The sequence below is a fragment of the Taudactylus pleione genome, unplaced genomic scaffold, assembly GCF_031769625.1.
Source record: "Taudactylus pleione unplaced genomic scaffold, aTauple2 ptg000036l, whole genome shotgun sequence".
NCBI classification, from domain to species: domain Eukaryota; kingdom Metazoa; phylum Chordata; class Amphibia; order Anura; family Myobatrachidae; genus Taudactylus; species Taudactylus pleione.
The window spans coordinates 11,073,464-11,096,768 of record NW_028284438.1 but is presented as its reverse complement, the minus strand read 5'-3'; the positions used below and the strand labels follow the sequence as shown (position 1 = coordinate 11,096,768).

Here is a 23,305-nt window from a genome sequence, read left to right as displayed (position 1 = left end):
CGCTCGTATACACAGCACAATGCACCAATATATCTGCAAATATATTGGGCATTGGCTTTGCTGCACAGCCATTATAGTGTCCTTGATACTATATTTAGCCTTTAGGTTGTTGAGACCAAAGTGCAAGATTTTGCTGCTCCAGCCATGCCTCAGCCTAGCCATGTATATTGAAGAAATAAGTTGCTCCATCAGCCACCATACAAAGACAAGATAGAAAGCATGGAGTACAAAAGTTGATGCTCTCAAAGCATGCGTTTAGGTGGAAAAAATTGAGAATGGCTTTTCTACATATCAAGGACAAAATAGGATAGACCGACAGAGAATGAATGTCCAACGTGATGGGTACATGCAGTCGAACTAGCCATAGAACAGCATCTTGATCCTTGTAATGAAGCATGAGAGCTATAAATGTTCATGGTGGTGCTCCTGGAGGGGTCACTAGAAGGCATTTGATGCATCCTTTCCAGAGAAAGTTGCGAAGAAAAAAGTGTCCTTGCTGAACAGCTGTACCAGCCAGTTTTCAAGGAAAGTTTCAGGAGTGGATCCCTCAGCACGTTCCAGAAGGTGCACAAAGCACAAATTATTTCTCAGGAACTGACCCTCCAGGGCAGATAATTTAGATTAACATGCCGCCACTTGAGAGGCGATATCTGCAATTTGATCTAGCATAGGTGCTGGTATGTTCTCCATTACGGAGATACAATGTTTAGCTTCCACAACTCACCCCTTCAATTTTTTGAAGATCATTTAGAATTAACATACAGTCAGGTCCATAAATATTGGGACATTGACAGAATTTTCATATTTTGGCCTCTATTCACCACCACAATGGCTTTGAAATGAAACAAACAAGATGTGATTTAACTGCAGACTTCAGATTTAATTTGAGGATAATAATATCCAAATAAGGTGAACGGTATAGGAATTACAACGGTTTCTATAGAAGTTATAGCTTAAAGGATCTGTGTGACGGAGAGATGGAGATCACCCGAAGGAGCAGACGATGAGTCATAGGGAGGTATCTGCGGGGCCACGAGGGAGGGATTCAGCTAGAGTCCTTCCCCATTTTATACAATAAATTCACAAAAGTCATGTGTAAATAGAGAACAGTATAAGAAAATCCAGAAAATTATAAAAACAAGGCCATGTGCTATAGGTCAAATAGAAAAAAAACACACCACTGTTGGAAAAAAAGGTGATAGAAGAGATCCTGACCCGGAGGGCACAGCAGGCTTTACCAAAGCAATTCCAGGCTAAAAGAAGTTGACACAGATGAAAGCTCTCCTCAGCAGGAGAACTACAGGTCCCAGCCAGCAGGTGCAGCGCAACAGCCTCAGCAAACTCAAGGAGACAGAATGGCCTACAACAGGGAGGAAGCCAGCCAGCAGAACTAAATAATTTTGGGCAGGTGCACCACAAGTATCAGGACAGCATATATATATATATATATATATATATACATATACATACACACACACAAACACACAACAGTAATTACATTTGGTAGTTCACAGGGTTACACAAGTGCATATTACAATCTGGTTCTTGGAACAGCTCAGAGAAATGAATTATAAATAAAAAGTTAATCATTTACATACAGTCATGAACTAGCAACATCATAACCACTTGTGTCTTTTTCCTGGTTATTTTAGATTTCTTTTCCAAACATATAGGACCTCATGCAGAGTTGGATGTAAAAACAAACTGTGCCTTTTTTTCCCTGTAACTTGGCTTTTTTTTTTTTTAAGTGCCCATGCGCGACTTTTGCCCTTGTTGCCCTGACACATTTTCCACTTATAGCTCTATGCACCATTACAGCCACAGTGGGCGTTGGAGGGGATGTGTAGAAGTGGCCAATGTACAGTAACAGTGTGTTGAGTCGAAATGCCTCCCAAGATGGCCACCTAACAAGCTGATGATGATGACAGAATGCTTCTAGACACATTCATTAGCTAAATATAGAATAACTGCTGTGACTGTAACCTAATACCATGATTACAGTGTACTTAACACTAGCATTTGTCCATCTTTTTGTTCTAACGGAAAAGCAACGCCTCCTATCATATTCATGCTGCATCTTTTACGGGATGTAGTCAGGAAGCCGGCAGTCAAAATGCCAACCGCCGGCTTCCCAACAGTGAAAGCCCGGCATGGGACTGATGATAGGCATCTAAATACCGATGCCCATCATTAGCCCCACGCCGAAATCTTGACGCACGGCATACCGAACGTAGGCAAGCCAGGCGTCGGGAGCTCATAACCGCAGGGGGGGGGGGTTAGGGACTCCCGGGGGGACTTAGGGTTAGGTACCCCCCCCCCGGGAGGTTAGGCTAGGGGATGGAGGGGTTAGGCACACCTATTGGTGAGGTAAGGGTTAGCCACCCCCCCCCCAACGGGAGGGTTAGGGTGCAGGGAGGGGGGTTAGGCTTAGGTACCCCAAGGGGGTTGTTAGGGTTAGGCACTAGGGGGGAGGTTAGGGTTAGACACCCCTAAGGGTGGGTTAGGGGGGGGAGAGGGCAGGGTTAGGGTACTCACCTCAGTCGGGATCTTCATCTGCCGGCCTTCTGGTGTCGCTATTTCATCCGCCGGGCTTATGTCTGGTGGTAATACATACCGATTCCATCTTTACATTTGCTACCTATGCAGTTAGTTGCATCTCACATATACATCTCTCTCTGCAAAAGTAGCAAAACTAAAAAAAATTCTGGATGCATTTTACATTTGCTCTTAGACACAAATTGTGTCCGACTCTTAAACAGGACCATAATTGGTAGCAGGGAATACAGCCAATGTACTTACTGACAAAAAACAAGAACCACAATCACTACTTTCTAGAAGTTGGGCTGTACATCTTAATTCATAAAATTGGCTTCAATGCAGAGCAGTGCTAAATGAATGAAGTTAACTTTATGGGGTATATTTACTAAAGTGAGAGTTTTTAGAAGTGTAGATGTTACCCATAGCAACCAATCAGATTCTACTTAACATGTATCTAGCATCTTCTGGAAGATAATAGCTAGAAACTGATGGTTGCTATGTGCAACATCTCCACTAAAAACTCTCACTTTAGTAAATATACCCCTATGAGTGAAGCTAAAAAATGTTTGTACTGCCTTCCACTAACAGAGAGCCACTCCTCCTGTGACCACCTGAGAGCTGATCTTCACCATAATGGGAACCCCACACTTTTAGTTTCACTATTATAATTAGAGATGTGCGCCAATCCCCGTGTTTTGGTTTTGGATCTCCCCTGGTTTTGGATCTGGATTGGTTTTGCCAAAACCTCACCTCCATGTTTTGTTTTAGTGTTTTGGTTTTGGATCTGGAATTTTTCTTAATAAAAAAAAAAAACAGCTAAAATCACATAAAATGGGCCTTTTTGTGATCCTACAGTATTAATAATCTCAATAATATTTATTTTCACTCGTTTCCAATCAATTTTGACCACCTCACAATATTGATTTTTTTTTTCATCTAGTTATAGGGCCAAAAGGTTGCATCCAGCTTGCTGGCTCAAAACTGATTGATATAATTATTAATAGAGTTGAGAATTGTACAAAGATGATGGTTGGAATACCCTTGATAGTTGGTGCAGCCCTTGGCTGTTAAATTGATGATAAATGAATTAACAATTAATTGGGTGCAGCCCCTGGCTGTAAAATTGATAATAAATTAATTAAAAAACAATTCATTGGGTGCAGCCCCTGGCTGAATAATAAAAAGCAATTCATTGGTACAGCCCCTGGCTGTAAAACTGATAATAAATTAATTAAAAAACAATTCATTGGGTGCAGCCTCTGGCTGAATAATTAATACAAAGAAATTCATTGGTACAGCCCCTGGCTGTAAAATTGATAAAAATTTAATTTAAAAACAAATGATTGGTTCCTAAACCAACCACAACATTAATTTAAAATGTCAGGCAGCAATGCCCCAACCAGCACATAATGGAATGGTAGAAGGTGCAAGATGGAATAGCCCTATATTTTTCAGATTTCAATAGATTGACAACTCTTGGATCCTGGTGAAGTGAACCAAGGGCTTGATCCACCAGTCCGACATACTTTGCGCAATCGCTCCGTTTCACCTCCTTCTTCAGTTTCTCCAGCTGTTTTTGCAAAAGTCTGATGAGGGGAATGACCTGTCTCAAGCTGGCAGTGTCTGAACTAACTTCACGTGTGGCAAGTTCAAATTGTTTGAGAACCTTGCTCAACATGGAAATTATTCTCCACTGCGCTTGAGTAAGGTGCATTCCCTCTCCACAGCCGTTGTATAGCCCTGGATGGCCTTTTGCTGTTCTTCCATCCGCTGATGCATATAGAGGGTTGAATTCCACCGAGTTACTACCTCTTGCTTCAGCTGATGGCAGGGCAAATTTAACTTTACCTGTTGGTCATGCAATCTTCGACAAGCGTTTGCCAAATGTCTAAAATGTCCGGATATTTTGCAGGCCACCGAGAGCATCTCCTGCATGCCCCTGTCATATTTAAAAAAATGTTGCACCACCAAATTGTGTGAGCAAAACATGGGACATTTTGGAATTCGCCTAGATGTGATGTTCTCACAATATTGGTGGCATTGTCCGAAATCACAAATCCTGAGGAGAGTCCAAGTGGGGTAAGCCATTTAGCAATGATTTCTCTGAGTTTTTCTAAGAGGTTCTCAGCGGTATGCCTTAGTGAAACCAGTTATACAAAGAGTAGCCTGCCTCTGTATCAGCTGTCTTTTGGTAAATGTTGCTGCTGCTGTTGTAGGCAATACACCTACCCAGTGGGCTGTCACAGTCATCTAATCCTTAGTTTGCCCTATTCGCCACTTGTCCACATATCAGTGGTCAAGTGGACAGTGGGTACAATGGCATTTCTGAGGACATTAATAAGGTTTTTTTTAATGTCCTTGTACAGATTTGGAATTGCTGTTCTAGCGAAGTGGAATCTAGAATGGATCTGGTAGTGAGGACACATGACCTCAATTAACTGTTGAAACCCCACTGCGGTAATGGCAGATACTGGATGCACATCTAATACCAGCATAGCTGTTATGGTGTCAGTAATCCGCTGTGCAATTGTGTGATTGCAAAGGCAAACAAGTATGACAGCAAACGATTGTTTGACAGTTAATTTTCTTTTGGAGGATACACTACAAGTAGTCTTCCTCCTGGTCCCCTTCTGGGATGAAGATCCAGTCACAGCAACAGCAACAGGCATAGTCATCAAGGATCCTTCTGAGGAATCACGGATAGGAGTCAATCATGCTTCGAATACCAACAATGGATGCAGCAGGACTTCTCCCGATGACGAATGAGGATGTTGATGGTGCAGGTGTTGGAGATCGAAGGCGCTTGGATCTCACAGAGAGGGAGCAGGTAGGTGACACTGGATTTGTTACATTTTGAGTTTTGGAACTTGGCGACGTATACTTTGATATTTGATGAATGTGCTCCAAGTGACATAACAAGGAGGAGGTTCCTTGATGGTTTAGGTCCCTCCCTCTACTCACTCTTACATGGCAACGGTCACATATGGCTTAACAAATGTTGTCCGGATCGGGGTGGAAATAATTGCACACGTGAGAAGTAGATTTTTTTGTCTTTTGTCCCAGCATGACAACAATGTGTTTTGGCTTTTTCAATCCATGGGCAACAGTTGTTGCCTTACTTACACAAAGGACATACTCGGCATCAACATCCTCATCACCAACATCTTCATCATCAACATCCTCATCATCCTTAGCGCCTTCAACTACCAAAATATCCTCCTCCTCCATGTGCAATTCCACAGAAGCATCCTCAATGACTACGTCTGCAAGATGTTGACTGCCCTTCCCCACATTTACAGATGGCACACAAATGTTAGAACTTGGAGGATCCTCCAGTTCACTAGTATTTAGGTCTGGCTCACACATGGCAACCGCGGACACACTTGCACTTTCCTTGGGGATTTGTGATTTCGATTTCTTAGGACACACAGTTGTTTTTTCCAAAGGGCTATCAGAATCAGCAGTCTTCCTACAGAAAGGCCAAGGCCTTATCCTTTCCTTACCACTTTGTGTAGTGAGGGGCATATTGCCAGTTTTTTGTTTATCTAAAGGCAAATTTCCTTTAAATTTTTTTTTTCTTAATTTCAGTACAAGTAGCTTTACCATATCTATTGCGTGACTTAAGCCCTGGGGCATGGGCCTTCATAGAGGACGATGAAGTTGACGGCGTTGCACTGCTGGTGGCAGCTACAACATGTGGTTCTTGGCCCTGCTCTCCTGTCATGTGACAGCCCTCCATATTTTCTGTGGTCTTGAAGCAGTGTCACAAGCACCAATAGTGTAGCCAAGGTGCGGTTACAAAATTCACACACGTGCAGTCGTGCACACACACAAAAATATTAGACAAAAAAGACAATTGATTTTTATTTTTTTTCAGCTCCGGAACTTGAGCCCAGAGGACCGTTTGATCACTACTGGAGTCGGGCAGCACTAGGTTGCAACTTGCGTTGCTGGCTGGATCTTGTGCAGTTAAGCCTAACACGCACGCACACACACAGACATTAAAAGATAAAAAAGGAGAATTGATTTTTGTTTTTTTTCAGCTCCAGAACTTGAGTCCAGAGCAAAGATTGATCACGACTGGAGTCGGGCAGCACTAGGTTGCAGCTTGCGTTGCTGGCTGGATCTTGTGCGGTTAAGCCTAACACACACGCACACACAGAAAAATATTACACAAAAAGACACTTTTATTGGTTTTTTTTGACAATTTTTTTTTTAGTCCAGAACTTGGGCCCAGATGGACACAGCAGAGCCCAGATGTATTCTGCACCAGCCCAGATGGACACAGCAGACAGCACAGCCCAGAATGGATCAGCAGCACCAGCCCAGGACACAACAGACAGCACCAGCCCAGAATGGATCAGCAGTGCAACAGCCCAGGACACAGCAGACAGCACAACACCAAACACCAGCAACTCTCCCAGCCCTACACTACCCACCCTCCCTGTTCAGTCTCCACAGCCGGAGTGAAATGGCGTCCGCCGCGTGGTCCCTATATACTACATTGATCATAGAGACATAAGCTCGCGAACCGCGAGATTTCCGACTATGGTTTTGCCTCGGTTTGGAGATCCGAGTCAGGCGGGAAACCCGAGCATGCTTGGATCCGACTCGGATCTGCTAAATTCAGGTGGATTCGGATCTCTGAAATCCGAACCCGCTCATCTCTAATTATAATTACCGTATATACTCGAGTATAAGCCGAGTTTTTCAGCACAAAAAATGTGCTGAAAAAGTACCCCCTCGGCTTATACTCGAGTCAAGTGTAGCGCTGACTGGACGGAGTTCGGTCAGCGCTACACACTGCCAAACACACAGCCGCCGGAGCCGGCAGCTGCGTGTTTGGTGTAATCAGCAGCCGCTGAGAGTCTGTCAGACTCTCAGCGGCTGTTGCTGCTCCCACTGCGGGAGCCATCTTCCGCCTCCCGCAGTGGGTGATGGGAGACACGTCGTCATGACGATGTCTCTCCCATGCAAAGCGGCCGGAGGAGCGGACAGCGGCGGGACCAGGAGCGGGAGTTTCAGGTAAGTGATTTTTTTTTTATTCTTGTCATGTCTCTCTCTACTGGGGGGGGGAGACTACAGGGGGCACTACCAGGGGGCGATTACTACAGGGGGCACTACCAGGGGGCGATTACTACAGGGGGCACTAAAAGGGGGATCACTACAGGGGGGGATTACTACAGGGGGCAATAAAAGGGTGGATTACCACTGGGGGAACTACCAGGGGGGGATTACCACTGGGGGTACTACCAGGGGGGGATTACTACAGGGGGCACTACCAGTGGGGGATTACTACAGGGGGCACTAAAAGGGGGGATTACCACTGGGGGTACTACCAGGGGGGGATTACTACTGGAGGCACTGAAAGGGGGGATTACCACTGGGGGCACTACCAGGAGGGATTACTACTGGGGGCACAACCAGGGGGAATTACTACTGGGGACACTACCAGCTGCTGCCATTTCCCACACTAGGCTTATACTCGAGTCAATAAGTTTTCCCAGTTTTTTGTGGTAAAAGTAGGTACCTCGGCTTATATTCGGGTCGGCTTATACTCGAGTATATACGGTAGTCATAATCAACCCACGCAAAGAAAATTCAGGCTGGTAATAAATTTCTACAGGTTAGACCACATTGCCCATTTAAAAAGGAAGTATTACTTTTAGTATTAACGGCACCACTTTTGTTAAACAAACACTCTCATGGCCGATGCAAAAATGAGCCGTTTAGATATTGAATGTAAAGTATTGGTTTCTGAGAACCCGCACTGACTAATATTGAAATACAGATGTGTTCACATACATCTATCCTCCATGTGCTACAAATCACGTTACATATAGCGCGTGAGATCTGTGTGACTCGGTAGCTCCGAGCAGCTTTTCGTGCAACTTTTTATGTTAAAGCGGTTGTGACTCTGTAACGTAGCGTTTCGCATGCAGATACACCCACAGTTGCACACAGAATACAGGCATGCCGCATATCATTTTAATCAGCATAAGGTGCATGTATATCCAGTTCACATAGCTGTGCAAATAAGACGCATTTGAAAGTAAAAAGTTGCACGAAAAGATGCTCGGCGCTGCAGAGTCACGCCATGGCATAGTGCGACTAGAAGGGCTGTTTAACGCACAAGGAGGCTGGATATATGGTCCATATGTAATAGCCTGTGACTTGTGGGAGTAGGCTTGTTTCCGGCGAGATAGTCATTAGATTTAAAGTGACAATTAGTTTAAAGGCAAAGGCAGAGTTAGGTTGGTTTTACATTTAACCTAATTGCTGCTTTAAATCTAGTGATAATTTAGCCGGAATTTTGCTGACCCATGGAGTATTGAAAAACATAATTTGATATATTGAAAACATTATGGCGCATGCAATCTTGACCCTGATCTTATTTTCACTCCAGCCATACTAAATCCATTGTTTAGTAACTCTTTGAAAAGCTTACAGAAGTGTTGATGCCCTTTCAGTCAAAGTTGAGTGTTCAATGTCTGCAACTTACCCAATTTAGCCATCTATAAGTGTGGGCAAATTGCAATGGCCCCTGTTGCTCAGAAGCAAGTTTGGGGCTAAATGTAACAGGGTGAGAGTTTGGAAAATGTGACAGTTTAGCAGTAATCTCTCACATTGGTTGAGTTTTATCTTAAAACTGGGAAACATCTGGATGAGAGTTTATATCGTGAGAGTTTTTTGAGGCTGAAAACATGTGAGTTTGTATGTTCTCAGACTCCATTACATTGGGCGAGATTACAAAGTGTGAGAGCATACTGCTAACCTCTCACATTCTCTAATCTCCCATCCTATTACATTTGTCTGTGTGTGACCATCTTAGCGGGATGTAGTTGGCATCCCTGCACACACAATGCTGGCAGTCAGAATCCCAACTCCAGAATCCCGGCAGGAGGGGAGGGTTAGGCTGCCAGGAGGGTTAGGGATAGTCTGCCGGGTGGGGGAGGGTAAGGCTGCAGTAAAGGTGGGTTAGGGGCAGGGTTACAATCCTTACCTGTATGCATCAGCATTTCCAACTTTCGTGATTAGGCCTCCAGGATTCTGACCGCCGGCATTATAAGTGCAGGGATCCCGTACCCAACCCCTACTTAGCATGCAGAGCAGAATGTCACTCCAGTAATAGGAGCCAGGATTCTGTGTGTATACTGAATATATAAGGAAAAGATAGACATTCTTAACATTTTCTCTAGCACCATCACCTATGTAAACAATATGCTGGGCAATTTCATCACTTATTGAGAATCTTTTGGTCACATTTGCTGCTGCCAGCTTATCTGACCTTCTCTAGAATGATATCTCTCCAGGTTTCCTCATTAGGAGGCCCATTTAATGATTTGCCCTTAGCTTCAGGAATGTGCTGTCTTTCAATGTCTGTCAAGCATATACTCTCACCACACATCTTAAAATTCACCTATTAAGGTAGCATTTCAGCAGCTACTGGACAGGTGTACGCATTAGAAATCAACCAAGTCATCTGCTATATGTCTTTTGCTATGTGACAACTCTGATTTTGTCCAGTTTAAGCTTTTAATCAAAACAAATGTTTATTAGCAATTTACATAGAAAACATTGACAAAATAGGATCCTTTCATAATTGTATTTAAGAGGTTGCTTTCTGCCAAAAAAAATACAACTTATAAATTATGCAGTCTACTGTTCTGTTGGTAAGTCTCATAAAACTGGATAAGTGAGTCTGGAATTCTTGGGGTCACAATGGCCAGAGCTTGATCAAAATGTCTTCCCATAATGCACTTGGCATTAATGTCCTCCTGTAAAGCCAGCAGTGCAGCCTCTCGACACACCGCAGTGATCTGAGGGGAAACAAACATGTATTTTTTTCAATTCTCTTTCTTTAGGCACCGGACATAAAAACTGACAACACAAAAAAATTATGTAGAAGAAAAAACATGCAATAGAAAAAAAAGGTAATTAATCATAGTGACCAATCATTAAGTAGAAGCTAATAAAAAACATACATATCTCAGAAAGTGTTATTTCAGACATTGTGAGTCCCACACAGAGACCAGGTTGGAACCAGGGAGAAGAAAAATAAAAACAAGTTCTAATTATATGATCCCGAGCCAAACACAACTGCCCTAGCATTAATATAAGGAGAGCCAGGCGAAACGCGTGTCCAGATGGAGGGAGAGTCAGTGGTGCACAACTGATCTCCCTGCCGGCGAGGTCCCGCAAAGTACTCCTCGTCTGCGAGGTCCTCCACTGGGCTGCTAGCAATAACATGCCTAATAATAACCTAGTTGTATTATGAAGGCAACTCATGAGCCGGCATTGTATAGGATCTAGAAGAGAATCTATGTGACTCTCCCAAGTATCAAAGAAAAGAGCAACTCTCCTTTCCCTTTCCAACACCACCTCCATATGCTCCATGCGACAAAGAAATGCTGCATCGTTCTCGCCATCTAAAAGTTGGTGAGAGAGATGCTGTGACAAACAGCGGTAATCTTAGATTACCGCTGTTGTTAAATTCAGAAATGGTGGCATAACCCCTTAAGCAAGCGCTAAAGGGGTTATGCTTCATTGATAAATGGGGGCATTAATGACCTGCTGCAGACATATCGGGCTGTCGGCGGGTCGGCCATACAGACAGCCAGATGAAACAATATATCTGTTAGATATAGCGGCGTCGGCTGTGCTGCAGGGCTGATCAGATACGTCTGTGATCTACGCTGTTCACAGACATATCGGGTGTACATACCCGCCAATGCACTACATATACTGTATATTGCTCGTTCAATGGAACGGGCGATATATATATCAGCGTGTATCCAGCCAAGAGATAAAGCCTTCTTAACAGGCACTGGGGCGTTAGGAAGAGACGATCAAGTGGGTTGTGCCAGTCCAGGTCATTTTAATGCAACTGCAATAAAATCCTTTTGAAGTAAAATATTAAGAAACCTATATTTTTTCAGTTGCCAAATTATGAGAAACTTGTCTTATTGGGCGGAATTAAATTGTTTTTATCCCCTATCGCGCCCGACGGAGCTATTCTATTCTTGCTCCTGTCGGGTGCGATCAGCTGCCAAGCGCTACATTTCAGCTCGCGCGATCACGGCGAAGAACGGCAGCAATTGAATGGCGGCCCGCGATCTCCTGTCACTTTAGACGGGAGATCCGGACCGCGTAATCAATTGAATTCCGCCCTATACAGTGGTACTTCTGTACAATGTCACTAGGGAGATGTATCAAACCTTGGAAAGAGGAGAGAGATAAAGTACCAACCAATCAGTGACAGTTAGAAGCTGATTGGTTCATACTTTATCTCTCAACACTTCATATCTCTCCAAGATTTGATAAATCATTTTTACAAACAGGGAGATTGGGTTTTATTTCACAACAGAGTGAAGTATGGTAATGCAACAGACAAGTACATTATGCTGCTCACAAGGAGAGAGGCACACATTTGTAAACAGAAAAATAAACAATAACATTTTCTTATTTTAGAAGAATAACTGCTGGTCATATGGATACATAATGCTGTGCATAAAATAATTTAATCTAAACACATTTTTGTAAAGAATATACATTCTTGTGACCCTGTCAATATCATCAACCCTAAAAAGAAAAACTGCTCCTTGGTTCCAGTACAATGTCTCCAGTGAAGATGGCGTAGGTCACAGGTAGAAAGGCATGGTGATAATGTGGAAACGTGAAAATGTAAAATGCGTAATAAATGAACCTAACAAACTATGCTAAATAATGATATGCTCAGCACATACAAAGCATACCCATCATGTACAGCTATGTGCTCAGCGTAATGGCTTCATGCACACAATGGGATGAGTATGTGATGCCGGCGCTTGGGATCCTGGCAGTCAAAATCCTTACACCGACATCCCGACAGGGTTAGGATAACTCTCCCTACCCTAATCCTCCCCCTCTCCCTGCCTAACCCTCCCTCCCCATGTGCCTAAACCTAACCTCCCTGCACCCTAAACCTAACCCTCCCCCCTAGTGCCTAAACCTCCCCCCAACCCCGCTGTTTACCTTCGGGGTGCCGGCACCGGGATTCTGGCAGGTGTCGGATTCCAGCGCCGGTATTCTAAGTGCCAGCATCCCCTGTGTCAGAATACTAAACGTATCCCGCCCACTACAGTTCCATGTCATTAATCTAAAGGCCTATATCAAGTTTAACAGCCTCATAAACACCATATATAGCTTCCTGTTTATTATAAGTTACAGTCCCATGTATTACATATACCCAACATATGTTTATTTTTTTTAACAGTTATTTAAATAGTGCACACATATTATATAGCATTTTTCAGATAATATTTAATCATTCACATCAGTTAATGCTCCAATGGATTAGGTACAGAGCCACTAAATTAGGTACAAAGCCACTGATCACAGGATTAGGTACAGAGCCACTGATAGGTTCAGAACCTATTAACTTGGGTACAGGCTCCACTAGCACTGATATTTATTGTATTTACAGAGATGTGTAGTTATTGACTGCTATAAATAATATATAGCCTATATATATTTTGTTGTTATGTATGCACTGTAGTTTTGTATGCAATTTGCAGTCCTGTAATCTTTCTCTATTGCGCTGTGTAGGGAAGTCAAATTTTTGAGGCCCAAAAATATTTGGAATTATAATCATTAAATCCCGAGTATTACGTGATTCAAAACACACTGTGGATTGGACTCACTGCAGACTTGCTGACAATCTGGCTGCCAGGTAGACACAGTGGGGGGGGGTTGGAGAATGATGTGATTTTGAGGGCAGGCAGGGGGCGTGACTGCGTGATCGTGCCACGATGACACGATTTAGCTCGTATCACGTCATCAGCTTCCCCCAAACCGGCCACTTATAAAAGGGGGGAACGGAAACCGGAGGGTGGTGCAGGGAGGCTCCCGGTCTTTCTGGGAGAGTAGGCAAGTATGGCTCACAAGGACCGCACTGTGCAGTGACATCATCACTGTGATGGGCGCTCCCAGCCAATCAGTGACTGAGAGCAGCTGCATCAATAGACGCTAGCTCTTCTACTGGCCCGTACTAATGGAGCAGCTTCCCCAGGGCAGCATGGAGCTATAGAGGGGCGGGAGAGAGCAGCAGGAGCAGCCATTGATAGAGGGGCAGGCAGTGCTGGGAGAGGAGAAGCCTCCCTACTCGTATGTGGCTCTGATTGCGATGGTGCTGGAGAGCCCAGAAAGTGGCAGTCCCTGATCTGCATTATAAGGCCATAGCCCAGCGCTTCCCATACTACTCTTGGCTACAGGAGGGCTAGCAGAACAGCATGTACTACAATCTCAGCCAGAACCAGTGCTTCACCCTCCTGCCCAGACACAAGGGCAGCCTCTGGGGGCTGGATCCCTCCTTCCACAACATGTTCGACGCATCAGACGGGTTGGAATAGGAGAGCTTTCCACTAGCTGACAGACAACATTTAATTCTCATTAGTTGACGAGGTAGAATTGAATGTCGCTCACCTCCCAATGTGAATGCAGAAGACCTTTTTAACCAATTACAATACATGCTTAACTTGATGCTGGGCTGATGAGCAACATCCATTCATAAATTCTCTAAAAGCAGCCTAAAATGACGGTTTAGTCTGCCTTCCATCTTATACAATAGTTTGGGCTTGTTTTGGGCCTGTCTGGGAAAGATCTGGACTTGTTTCACATTTCAAAGTTGCCTTTTTTTCTCTTCAAAGTTGGAGTAGTAATTTCTCTATATTTCTGTCCTATACTGTATATGGTGTGCAATAGATTGTGTTTTTTTGTGTGTGGTGTCTGTATGCCTGGTGTATTAGGCTGTATTTATAATTGACCTTTTTTGTGTGTGGTGTCTGTATGCCTGGTGTATTAGGCTGTATTTATAATTGACCTTTTTTGTGTGTGGTGTCTGTATGCCTGGTGTATTAGGCTGTATTTAGAATTGACCTTTTTTGTGTGTGGTGTCTGTATGCCTGGTGTATTAGGCTGTATTTAGAATTGACCCCATGGAAATGCATTACCCTAGAATGTTGTTTTTGAACCATAAATTGTTATGAACAGTGTAGACAAACCATTAATTTGCTTTTTTCCTGTTTCTGTTACAAATTAAATTGGCCAAATTACTTGAAACAGTAAAAACGACCTGTCATTGCTGCTACTTTGCCAAAGAAATTTTGTGCTTTAATTTAAATAGTGTTTAGATAAGTAAGTTCAGAGAAAAACAAAACCACAATACAGCAACTGGGAATAAGTGGGTAAAAGGTTTTTGATGGTATGAATGCTTTCTTTTCCAGCTCCCGGGCCTTTAGACAGCGGAAGCAGTCCAAGGCTGGTGTCATTCTAAAGACAATAAAGACACATTGCTTGCAGGATGAAAAGATATATTGTGGGTTTTCAGTACAGCACAGAATACAGTGATTGGTATTCACAGTGCACCCATCGCTGTGAACCAAAGGACCAGCTAAACCTTATTTGTTTGCCCATTCAGAATATTTTCTCTGTTTGTTCACTTGCTGTTGCCCTGCATATGCCATGATGATGGAAGCCAAAGCAGTTAAGTCACATTTTAGAGGATTTAGCAGCATGTTTAGGAAGCTTTCACAAAAACATGCATGGCTTTAGATGGCTTTGTCATGCAACAATATTACACTTAGTGCCATGGGGCTAGTTTTTACAAGGCCAGTGAAGCTAAAAATCTATACTGAGTTCCGTCACAAAGGAGATTCTATAGCATTCACATCCTGTCCATTCTCTGCTCTTTCATTTAATGTTTTATGTCCCTGAATGCTATGATAAACATTCCAGCCTCTACTGCTCCATAGAAAGTCTAGTAAAAAATTAGCCAGTTACTGTATTTTCCTATGAAAGTGATAATTTGGGAAAACTGATTTCTATATATTTTTAGTTCCAAATGAGGTGACTGCTACATCCATTTGGTCACATACCCGTATTTATTTATGTTGGCATTAAGATTTCATAAATGGTTTTTCCATATTTTTAAAGATACAGCCATCATCCCTCCAAAGAAATGTGAAACAGTATTATTTACACTGATAAAATTGCACACAAATATATTTAATATATCTAATCTAAATATCAAATAAGGGGTTGTCTATGCTCCCATAACATAATGGTGCGTATTGCTGGCTGTTGCATGTAATTATTGGTTGGTACCTGTAGAATATAGGCATTAGGGGGGTCTATTTACTAAAGTGAGAATTTTTAGAAATGGAGATGTTGCCCATAGCAACCATTCAGATTCTACTTAACAATTGACTAGCACCTTCTAGAGAAGATATTAGCTAGAATCTGATTGGTTGCTACGGGCAACTAGTCCACTTCTAAAAACTCTCACTTTAGTAAATTTACCCATAGGTGTGTAGGGGGTTCAATTCATACCTGCCAACTTTCTGACTGCTCCTTCCGGGAGGGAGCAGCCAGATCGGCAGGACGGGGCGTGGCCAGGATAAGGGGGAGTGGCCGGGCAGGTGACAGGCACTTGTGGTGGGGGTGGGGCCAAGTGATCACGTCAGTTTGGACCCGCCCCCGCTACACAATGCCGATAATATAGGCATTGTCAAGCAGGGGGCAGGACCAAAATGACGTGAATCTCGTCACCGCCCCCCCCGCTGTGGGGTTGCAGGGGTTATTGCGCGGGGATAGGAGGGGTGGTCGGCAGCCGGGAGGATTGCCTGCCTTCCAGGGAGGTCGGGAGCGGCACCCGATTTTCAAGAGGCTCCCGACCAAATCCAGAGGGTAGGCAAGTATGGTTCAATTACTGATTGGTGGGAAACAAAAACGAGCAAATATTTTGTTTAACAAATATCTAGGAGGCTATAAAAGCAATTATTATGTACAAGTATGGAATTTAGTTTTATTAGGCATCAATACTTTTTTAATATAAGATGGAACTGGAAAGTTATCCTATATCATAAATGAATATTATATATTCCTTTCCCAACACTGCAAAATTCCCCTTCTCTCTGAAAAGTTTAGCACTGTTTGTCTCTGTAAGAAAAGCTACTTTATGATCATGTCTATGGCGGTATTTGTATCTGAGCTATCCATGATGAATCAGCTTACGTTGGCTAGCAACGGTTTTGATCCGCAGGGAATAATACATACGCAAAACGCTATGCATTACAGCATTACTGGGCAGCACCAACTATATACTTTTTGTTTTATCTGGCTTTCTGAACTTGTTGAATAATGAGTATCAAAATAAGAGATCCCATATCTGTACCACTAAACAAAAAAAAAGTTAATTTATGGTGACAGGTGCCTTTTGTGCTTCAGTTCTGCTCCTGGTTCCTAGTGAATTGATAGGATGCAGTTTGGTAAATATTGGTTCAGGCTACCTCCACTATATGTAAGCAGTGTAAGCCACACACCCATAGTAATGAGAGACTGAGAGAGGTAGCGTGCCTACAACATCCTATTGACACTGCATATTTTTAACTTGCTCCAGCTTTTCCATGTTGTAGCTTGTCACCTGTAGCGATCAGGCTGCCTGTGATGGATAAATAATGGATAAATAAGAGGTGAGGAGTCATGCATTCCTTTGTGGTGAAGAATATGAATGAAATACAAGAGGATGTTTTGTGAAACAATTGTAAATACACTATCAGTCCACCAGTAATCTTATCCATTCACTTATTACAAGGTATTCACGACAGGCACTCCTGTTTTACATATTAAACTCCTTTATAATGTAAAGTGGTGTTTCATCTATGCAATACGGCAACCTTAGAAACATATACAAGCTGAGGACTGACACATTGAGTCTTACTATATAGCAGATGTCTATATATTACACCCATAGAGAATACAAGAGACACAATGAGTTAAACTGTGGAATCTCAAGCAATGTTTTAAGTTCACATTCAACAGGTGGGGAGGATTCAGGCCAGAGGTTCCTGCTGCTGGTTCTAACTTGCCCGGAAGATTTGTTTCCTCATATAACATAAACCATTTTCCAAAAATGTACAAATTATAACAAATTTTATGTCTTTCTTAGAAAGGTATGTACAGGAAAAAACGTGATTGAAAGCATCAGAGCACAGGGGAAGACACACAACCTGAGAACGGCAACCAGGTGAGGGCTGCTTGGGAAATACAGGGCACATCTCAACTTTGGTAGCTGCTGGCATGTATCCCGATAGGACAATTTACAATTACCTTAAAGAAATATACCATTCATGCAATGGTCTAACAAAATAAGTAAGACTTACATGAGTAATGTACATTGTTGTGTAAGAAATGCATTTCCATACTGCGCATGCACACGTAAAATGTGTAGACCTACATCCATACCATATATAAATGTTATTGTTTCATTGTGTCTCATTACACATGACGATGCGGAACGGGAGTGGGCATGTGTGAGTACAGTAAGTGCATGTTCACATGATTGCTAAATAATTACATGTGGCCATATCCCCAGATGCTGTACGACTTTTAGGAAGTAGGGCTGGTGTAATGATACACAACAAAGAGGATAACTGTCAGCAGTGCTATTTAGCCTCTTCTGATTGGCTGCTTGTATTATTGACCCCTCTAGTGGATAATACTCAGATCATTAGTGTTGTAGCTATATGATATCACGTTGTGTCTGTCTATTCACATTACCTACCTGACATTTCCATACAGAACACTACATAAATTTAAATTGTAATAATTCTATATTGTGTGCAAATAAAGCAATACAACTTTAGCATTTATTACTAACACTGTGAAGACACAGCTCTACATTATTGTGGGGTTATAAAATGAGCCGCCTGAAATAGGTCTGGTGCATATGCTACTGGTTACAAGCTGGATGCATCTTGTGATGTGTCTGACTGAACATATGCACTTAAGCTTCAGCCACTGGAGAGGCCCAGAGTTGAGCCCTGTATTGCTGTGTCAAACCATCCCCTGCAGTTGTGAGAAGACTGGCACTGTGCCAGAGTCAACTACACTGGTGTACAGGAACATGGCATCTGTGCCATGTTTCCGGTGATTTATCTACTGCGCATATCTCCAGGTAAAAGGAGACCACTCCATTTTCCCATTGATCTTTACAGCGCTGACATGGGACTTCAGAAAGGTGAGTAAAATATATGGGTGCAGGGTGTGTGCTGTGGGCTTCCAGGGGCCCATGTGCACCACACACCATCAGGGCCACTTCCCTGAGTCCCCCACACTACTTTCAAAAGACTACTGGGCTTTACTGTACAAGTGTCAGACACAAGCATATTCAGAAGAGGGTTTGGTGGCTATAGCGGAATCCGTACCTAAATGATGCTATGGAGCCGGCAATGTACTGTTCCACCTTTGCATGAAAATATACATTTTTAATCTACATACATTCCTACATACAATCAAAGTATAAATTAGCCTACTTATAAATGAGCCTAACTGTGTTACTGTAGGTGAATAATTCTGTGAAAATAAGCAATTTAGCTTTGGAGTGTCATAAAATGATATGCCTTGGGAAACCAGGTTATATTACAGCTCAATTTAAGTGCCTACCGTATTGTGTCCAGTTGGGCAGATCTAGACCAGCCTGGAGGATTCGATGAGTGTGTGTTTCAGGGCCTACTAAAGTGTATGTGTGCATTACTACTCCTATCAAGGCAGATAGTGTGGCAGAGGGAGGGAAAATTAAATAGTTTTACTGTCCCCAGAGCCAGTGCCATCATCTGCTCCCGGCAATATTGCTAGGCTTGGCCATGCCACCTGAAACATCAGCAGGAGTCACCAGGAGGGCAGGAACGAGGTGTAGGCCTCGCTATATATCAGTCTAGTGATGTAGCTAGCGGCTACGTACCCTGTTTACTGTCGCAGGCTTCCATTGTCTCACTATATGGTATTTTTAATTGCACTACAGAGCGCACACACACACACACATATATATATATATATCACTAATTTATACATTAAAATATTTAGTATATAGTATATGGCAGAATCCTAATGCTCTTTCCTGGTATTTCTACATACATCACACAGACAAGCAGGCCGGGAGCTCTAGGTGCTTTACCTATGTAAACAGCCGTGATTTCAGCGACAGGACAGAACATAAATCAATTGAGTTTTTCAGGCCTCTGGTTGCAGCAGCACATGCCATGAAAATCAATCCTATTTTTAGATGCAAAGCTGAAGGGGAAGATTGCCATTTAGGGGAATACACCATGGTATTATGAAAGGAAGTAACATCTGCATGTAAAAAGGCAGCAAACAAATGTCAGCCTATACAGAAACAAGCCAGAGAGGAAACGGAGCTGCAAACTTTGCATAAACATCCAATACACTTTGGTTAGGGCAGCAGAATAAATGGATTACGTGAGTGAATGAAGCTGACGCAGAACAATTAATGACTGAAAAACTGTCCATGTATACAAGATCACTATTAACATAGCTGTACCAAACATAATCCAATAGATTATGCTTTAGATTGTACAAAGTGCTAGTGCAGTGTTTCCTTTTTCTGAGAGGCTGTGAAGTGCTCCAGCTGGCAAATGGTTTAATGCTGCGAGAGCTGGGTGTAGTGGGCATCATATTAACAGCAAGTGAGGTTTTCGCTCTGGTTTTATGGTTCAAACTGAAAGCAGGATAATGTAGATTAATAGAACAAGGCTGCATCTGTCAAAGAATAACATAATCACTCCTTAAAAAAACAAATCTAATCTGCTGCACTTTGATAGGACATAAAAGTGATTTTTGATGCCTATATCCACCTAGTGAAAATGAGGTGAGTGGGGTATATGTCATGTTATCTTAGGACTTGGTCTTGAAATTGGGGAGCTGAAAAAAAAATAGACCAGGTTCAGCACAGAAAGTTTGTTTCCGCACCACCAGCAGCTACTGTGCACTATCCGTTACCAGCAACTACTCATGCCTCACCTATGCTCTATCCAGATGGGAATGCAGTGTGTAAGAAAGATATAACGTTGCACAGGAGGGATAATGAGTGGTCATGTGAATATTTAAAGGAGATGTTCAAGTTGGGACAAATACACCTCTTTAATACTGTACATGTAACAGTTTGGCCAAATTTCATATTTTGGAACACGGTCTGCATAATAATGGTTATTTGGGAGTCTGCACCAGACTGCACCATTTGTAAAGGGGGGTATCCACTAGACGATAAAGGTGAACGATTGAACGATAACGATAAAATCGTTCGATAATCGTTCGAACATCGTTTGAAAATTTGGTCTTTTAGACATCTATCATCGTGCAAACATGCTGGTCAACCTGACGATATCATCAGGCTCAGCATGTTTCCAGATGATGGATGACCCTGCACTGAACGTCTGCTCGTTCAGTGCAGGCACATCACACGACTGACAAACCACTGCACGATTACAATGTCGTAATCGTGCAGTCGTTTTCAGATCTTGTAGTGGATGCCCCCCATAAGCAGAAGAAACAAGACCCATTTGGAGGACTGTATATTGTCTAGGAGACATAGGGGTCTATTTATACAGTAGAGATCAGTCAAAACTCCTGCTTTTTCTAAAATGTTAATCCCAGAGAAAGCAGAGATTTCCACAGTGGTAAACCATTTTGCTCCCTGTGCCCTTGCCATACCCAGCAATGGGGGACCAGCAAAGCCAGAGAGGCTGGGCTAGATCTTATCAGGGTCAAACCTATAAGCACATGCGTGAACATTAGCTCTGCGTGGGAGAAAACTTAGGAGTGTGGTTTTCGCCAGGGCTCCTATGGAATGTTAAATAGTGGCACATCTGCAATCTGTATGACTGCGATATGCCTCAATACATACTGCAGCTATTGATCCACTGATGATAAATGGGGCCCTAAATCTGTTTTAGACAACGATGTGTAAGTGTATGGACAGGGACTACAGTCATCCATATCATTTTCAGACGGCAATTAGTCCCGTGATGAGCATCATGACTCCAGTAGAGTTTAACATCCCTCAATTTTGCTCATAAATCCAGAGGGTGCATCTCAGGAGAAAACACAAATTATTGCCAGATTTAGGTATGACCTCTCTATAACAAATCTGTCACAATGTTTTTAATAGTGTCTTTATTTTAACTGAGTTACATCTATTTATCTACGATTCCAACATCAATATAGCTAGAAGAATAACAGAAAAGGCCTCACTTGGCAGTGTCATTAATGCCTTTATGCAGTGTGTGTAAAGGGATCACTAATGAAGCAACAAATAACCTATTCCTACACAGGATGAACTACAGTATCTCTAACATAATTATTCTTCCTGTGAATGTACTGGATTGAGATTAAACTCACCTGAAATGAGTGTCATTGGATTTTCCTACATTTGTCCCTGCATACAGGGAGTGTGGATTATGTGCTCATTTCATGATGATGGGGGTATAGATTTCCTACATCTCTGAACACATGTGTATCAGGAGTGCTAAGTGGCTTATAAAACGTCCAATCAGAGCTTTTGACATTAGGTGATAGTACACAGATATGTAAAATTCCCCAGTCTCCTGCAATAGGAGAACAGACTTCTGATCAGGCGCCTAGAGGCGAGTATATCACAAATCCTGGGGTATCTGAACACTGGAGCCCAACTGTTTTACCATTTAGTTGTTCGCTGTCACAGTATCATTTAAGCTCTTGCAGTTTTTCTTTAAAACATGTTCCTTCATTTAAAAGTATTTTTGTAGTTTTCTTTCTTTAAGAAATATATATACAGGTTACAATCAGTAAAAAAACAAAAAGTAATAAATGGCGCATAATGTAACATTGTATGAGGCATATGGGGAGGTAGATTTCTTTATAATAATCCAGTTAAAAATCATATACACGTGGTTACCCTGCTCTTTACTCAGGACCTGGAATGGTCATTGTGTAGTGGAATGTATTAGTATTAGGGCAAGACCCACTTACATTTAATGTAATAAATGAATTTATCCAATAAGACACTTGTGCTAGTTGCAGACCTCTCCGATACTCTCTGGAACAAGTTTTCTTGTTTCCTGAAAGGGTGCAGAGAAGGAATCCAGTTCCTAATGGACACATTATTCAAAGTGCAGTGCCAAACTCTACTCCAGAGTTAATTTTTAATTTCCTGACCTAGTTGCAATGCTCAAACAATCTTGGCTCTTTCTCCCAACATATGTAGACCTCACTGCAGGAGTGAATGCAAAGTCAGCCCAAAAGGGAACTACCAGACCAACTCGACAATCCCTGTAAAATGAGACTCTTTAAAATGTTCCAGTACCACAGTACACTGAGCAATGAATGTAAAATGTCTCTTACTGCTGAAAACAGTAAAAGTTAAACAGGTGTTTTCCAAACCCGTTTACATTTATCCCACTTTAAATGCAAAGATCCTGGGTCTGTGCACGGGGCAGGACAACATTTCAGCCAGTAAATGGATGTCATACATATATTTCTTGGTTGTATTCTTGTATGCAAATATAGATACAATTTTATTACTGAAACTTATATTCTTTTCCATCACTGTGCAGACGTACAGCCAGTGCTAGTTTATAGACACTTTGGCCCAAATATAATAGCCTGAGTTTTTTGGGCACTGGAGTGATATCGGAAATATAGAAGCTAGACCTAAAGCAGCAATTTGTTTTAAGCGGAACCAGTTTGGTGTTGCCTTATAACAAATTGCAGCTTTAAATCTATGGGCTATAACCCAGAAATTGCATGTCTTTCCAGGAAAAATAATTGTATTCTTCTACTGTGAAAAAAAAGTTATTGTATCTAAATCAGGAGTATAGGTTGCTGTTACACAGCCGTTATAGAAGAAGTAAAAATGCACCATCCAGTCGAAAAGCGAAAAACATACTAATGCATG

General features: G+C 42.4%; 1 protein-coding gene across 2 annotated transcripts in view; it reads right to left on the bottom strand.

Moving 5' to 3' along the window:
* Positions 1–10,124: 10,124 nt before the first annotated feature.
* The window catches only part of AFG2A (AAA ATPase AFG2A), a 544,164-nt gene continuing 530,983 nt past the window's right edge, over positions 10,125–23,305 (bottom strand). For both annotated transcript variants that reach the window (XM_088452282.1, XM_088452283.1), the window contains one exon: positions 10,125–10,358. In XM_088452282.1, the coding sequence (XP_088308408.1) occupies positions 10,182–10,358 (177 nt within the window). In that variant the 3' untranslated portion in view covers positions 10,125–10,181. The remainder of the gene's footprint in view (positions 10,359–23,305) is intronic.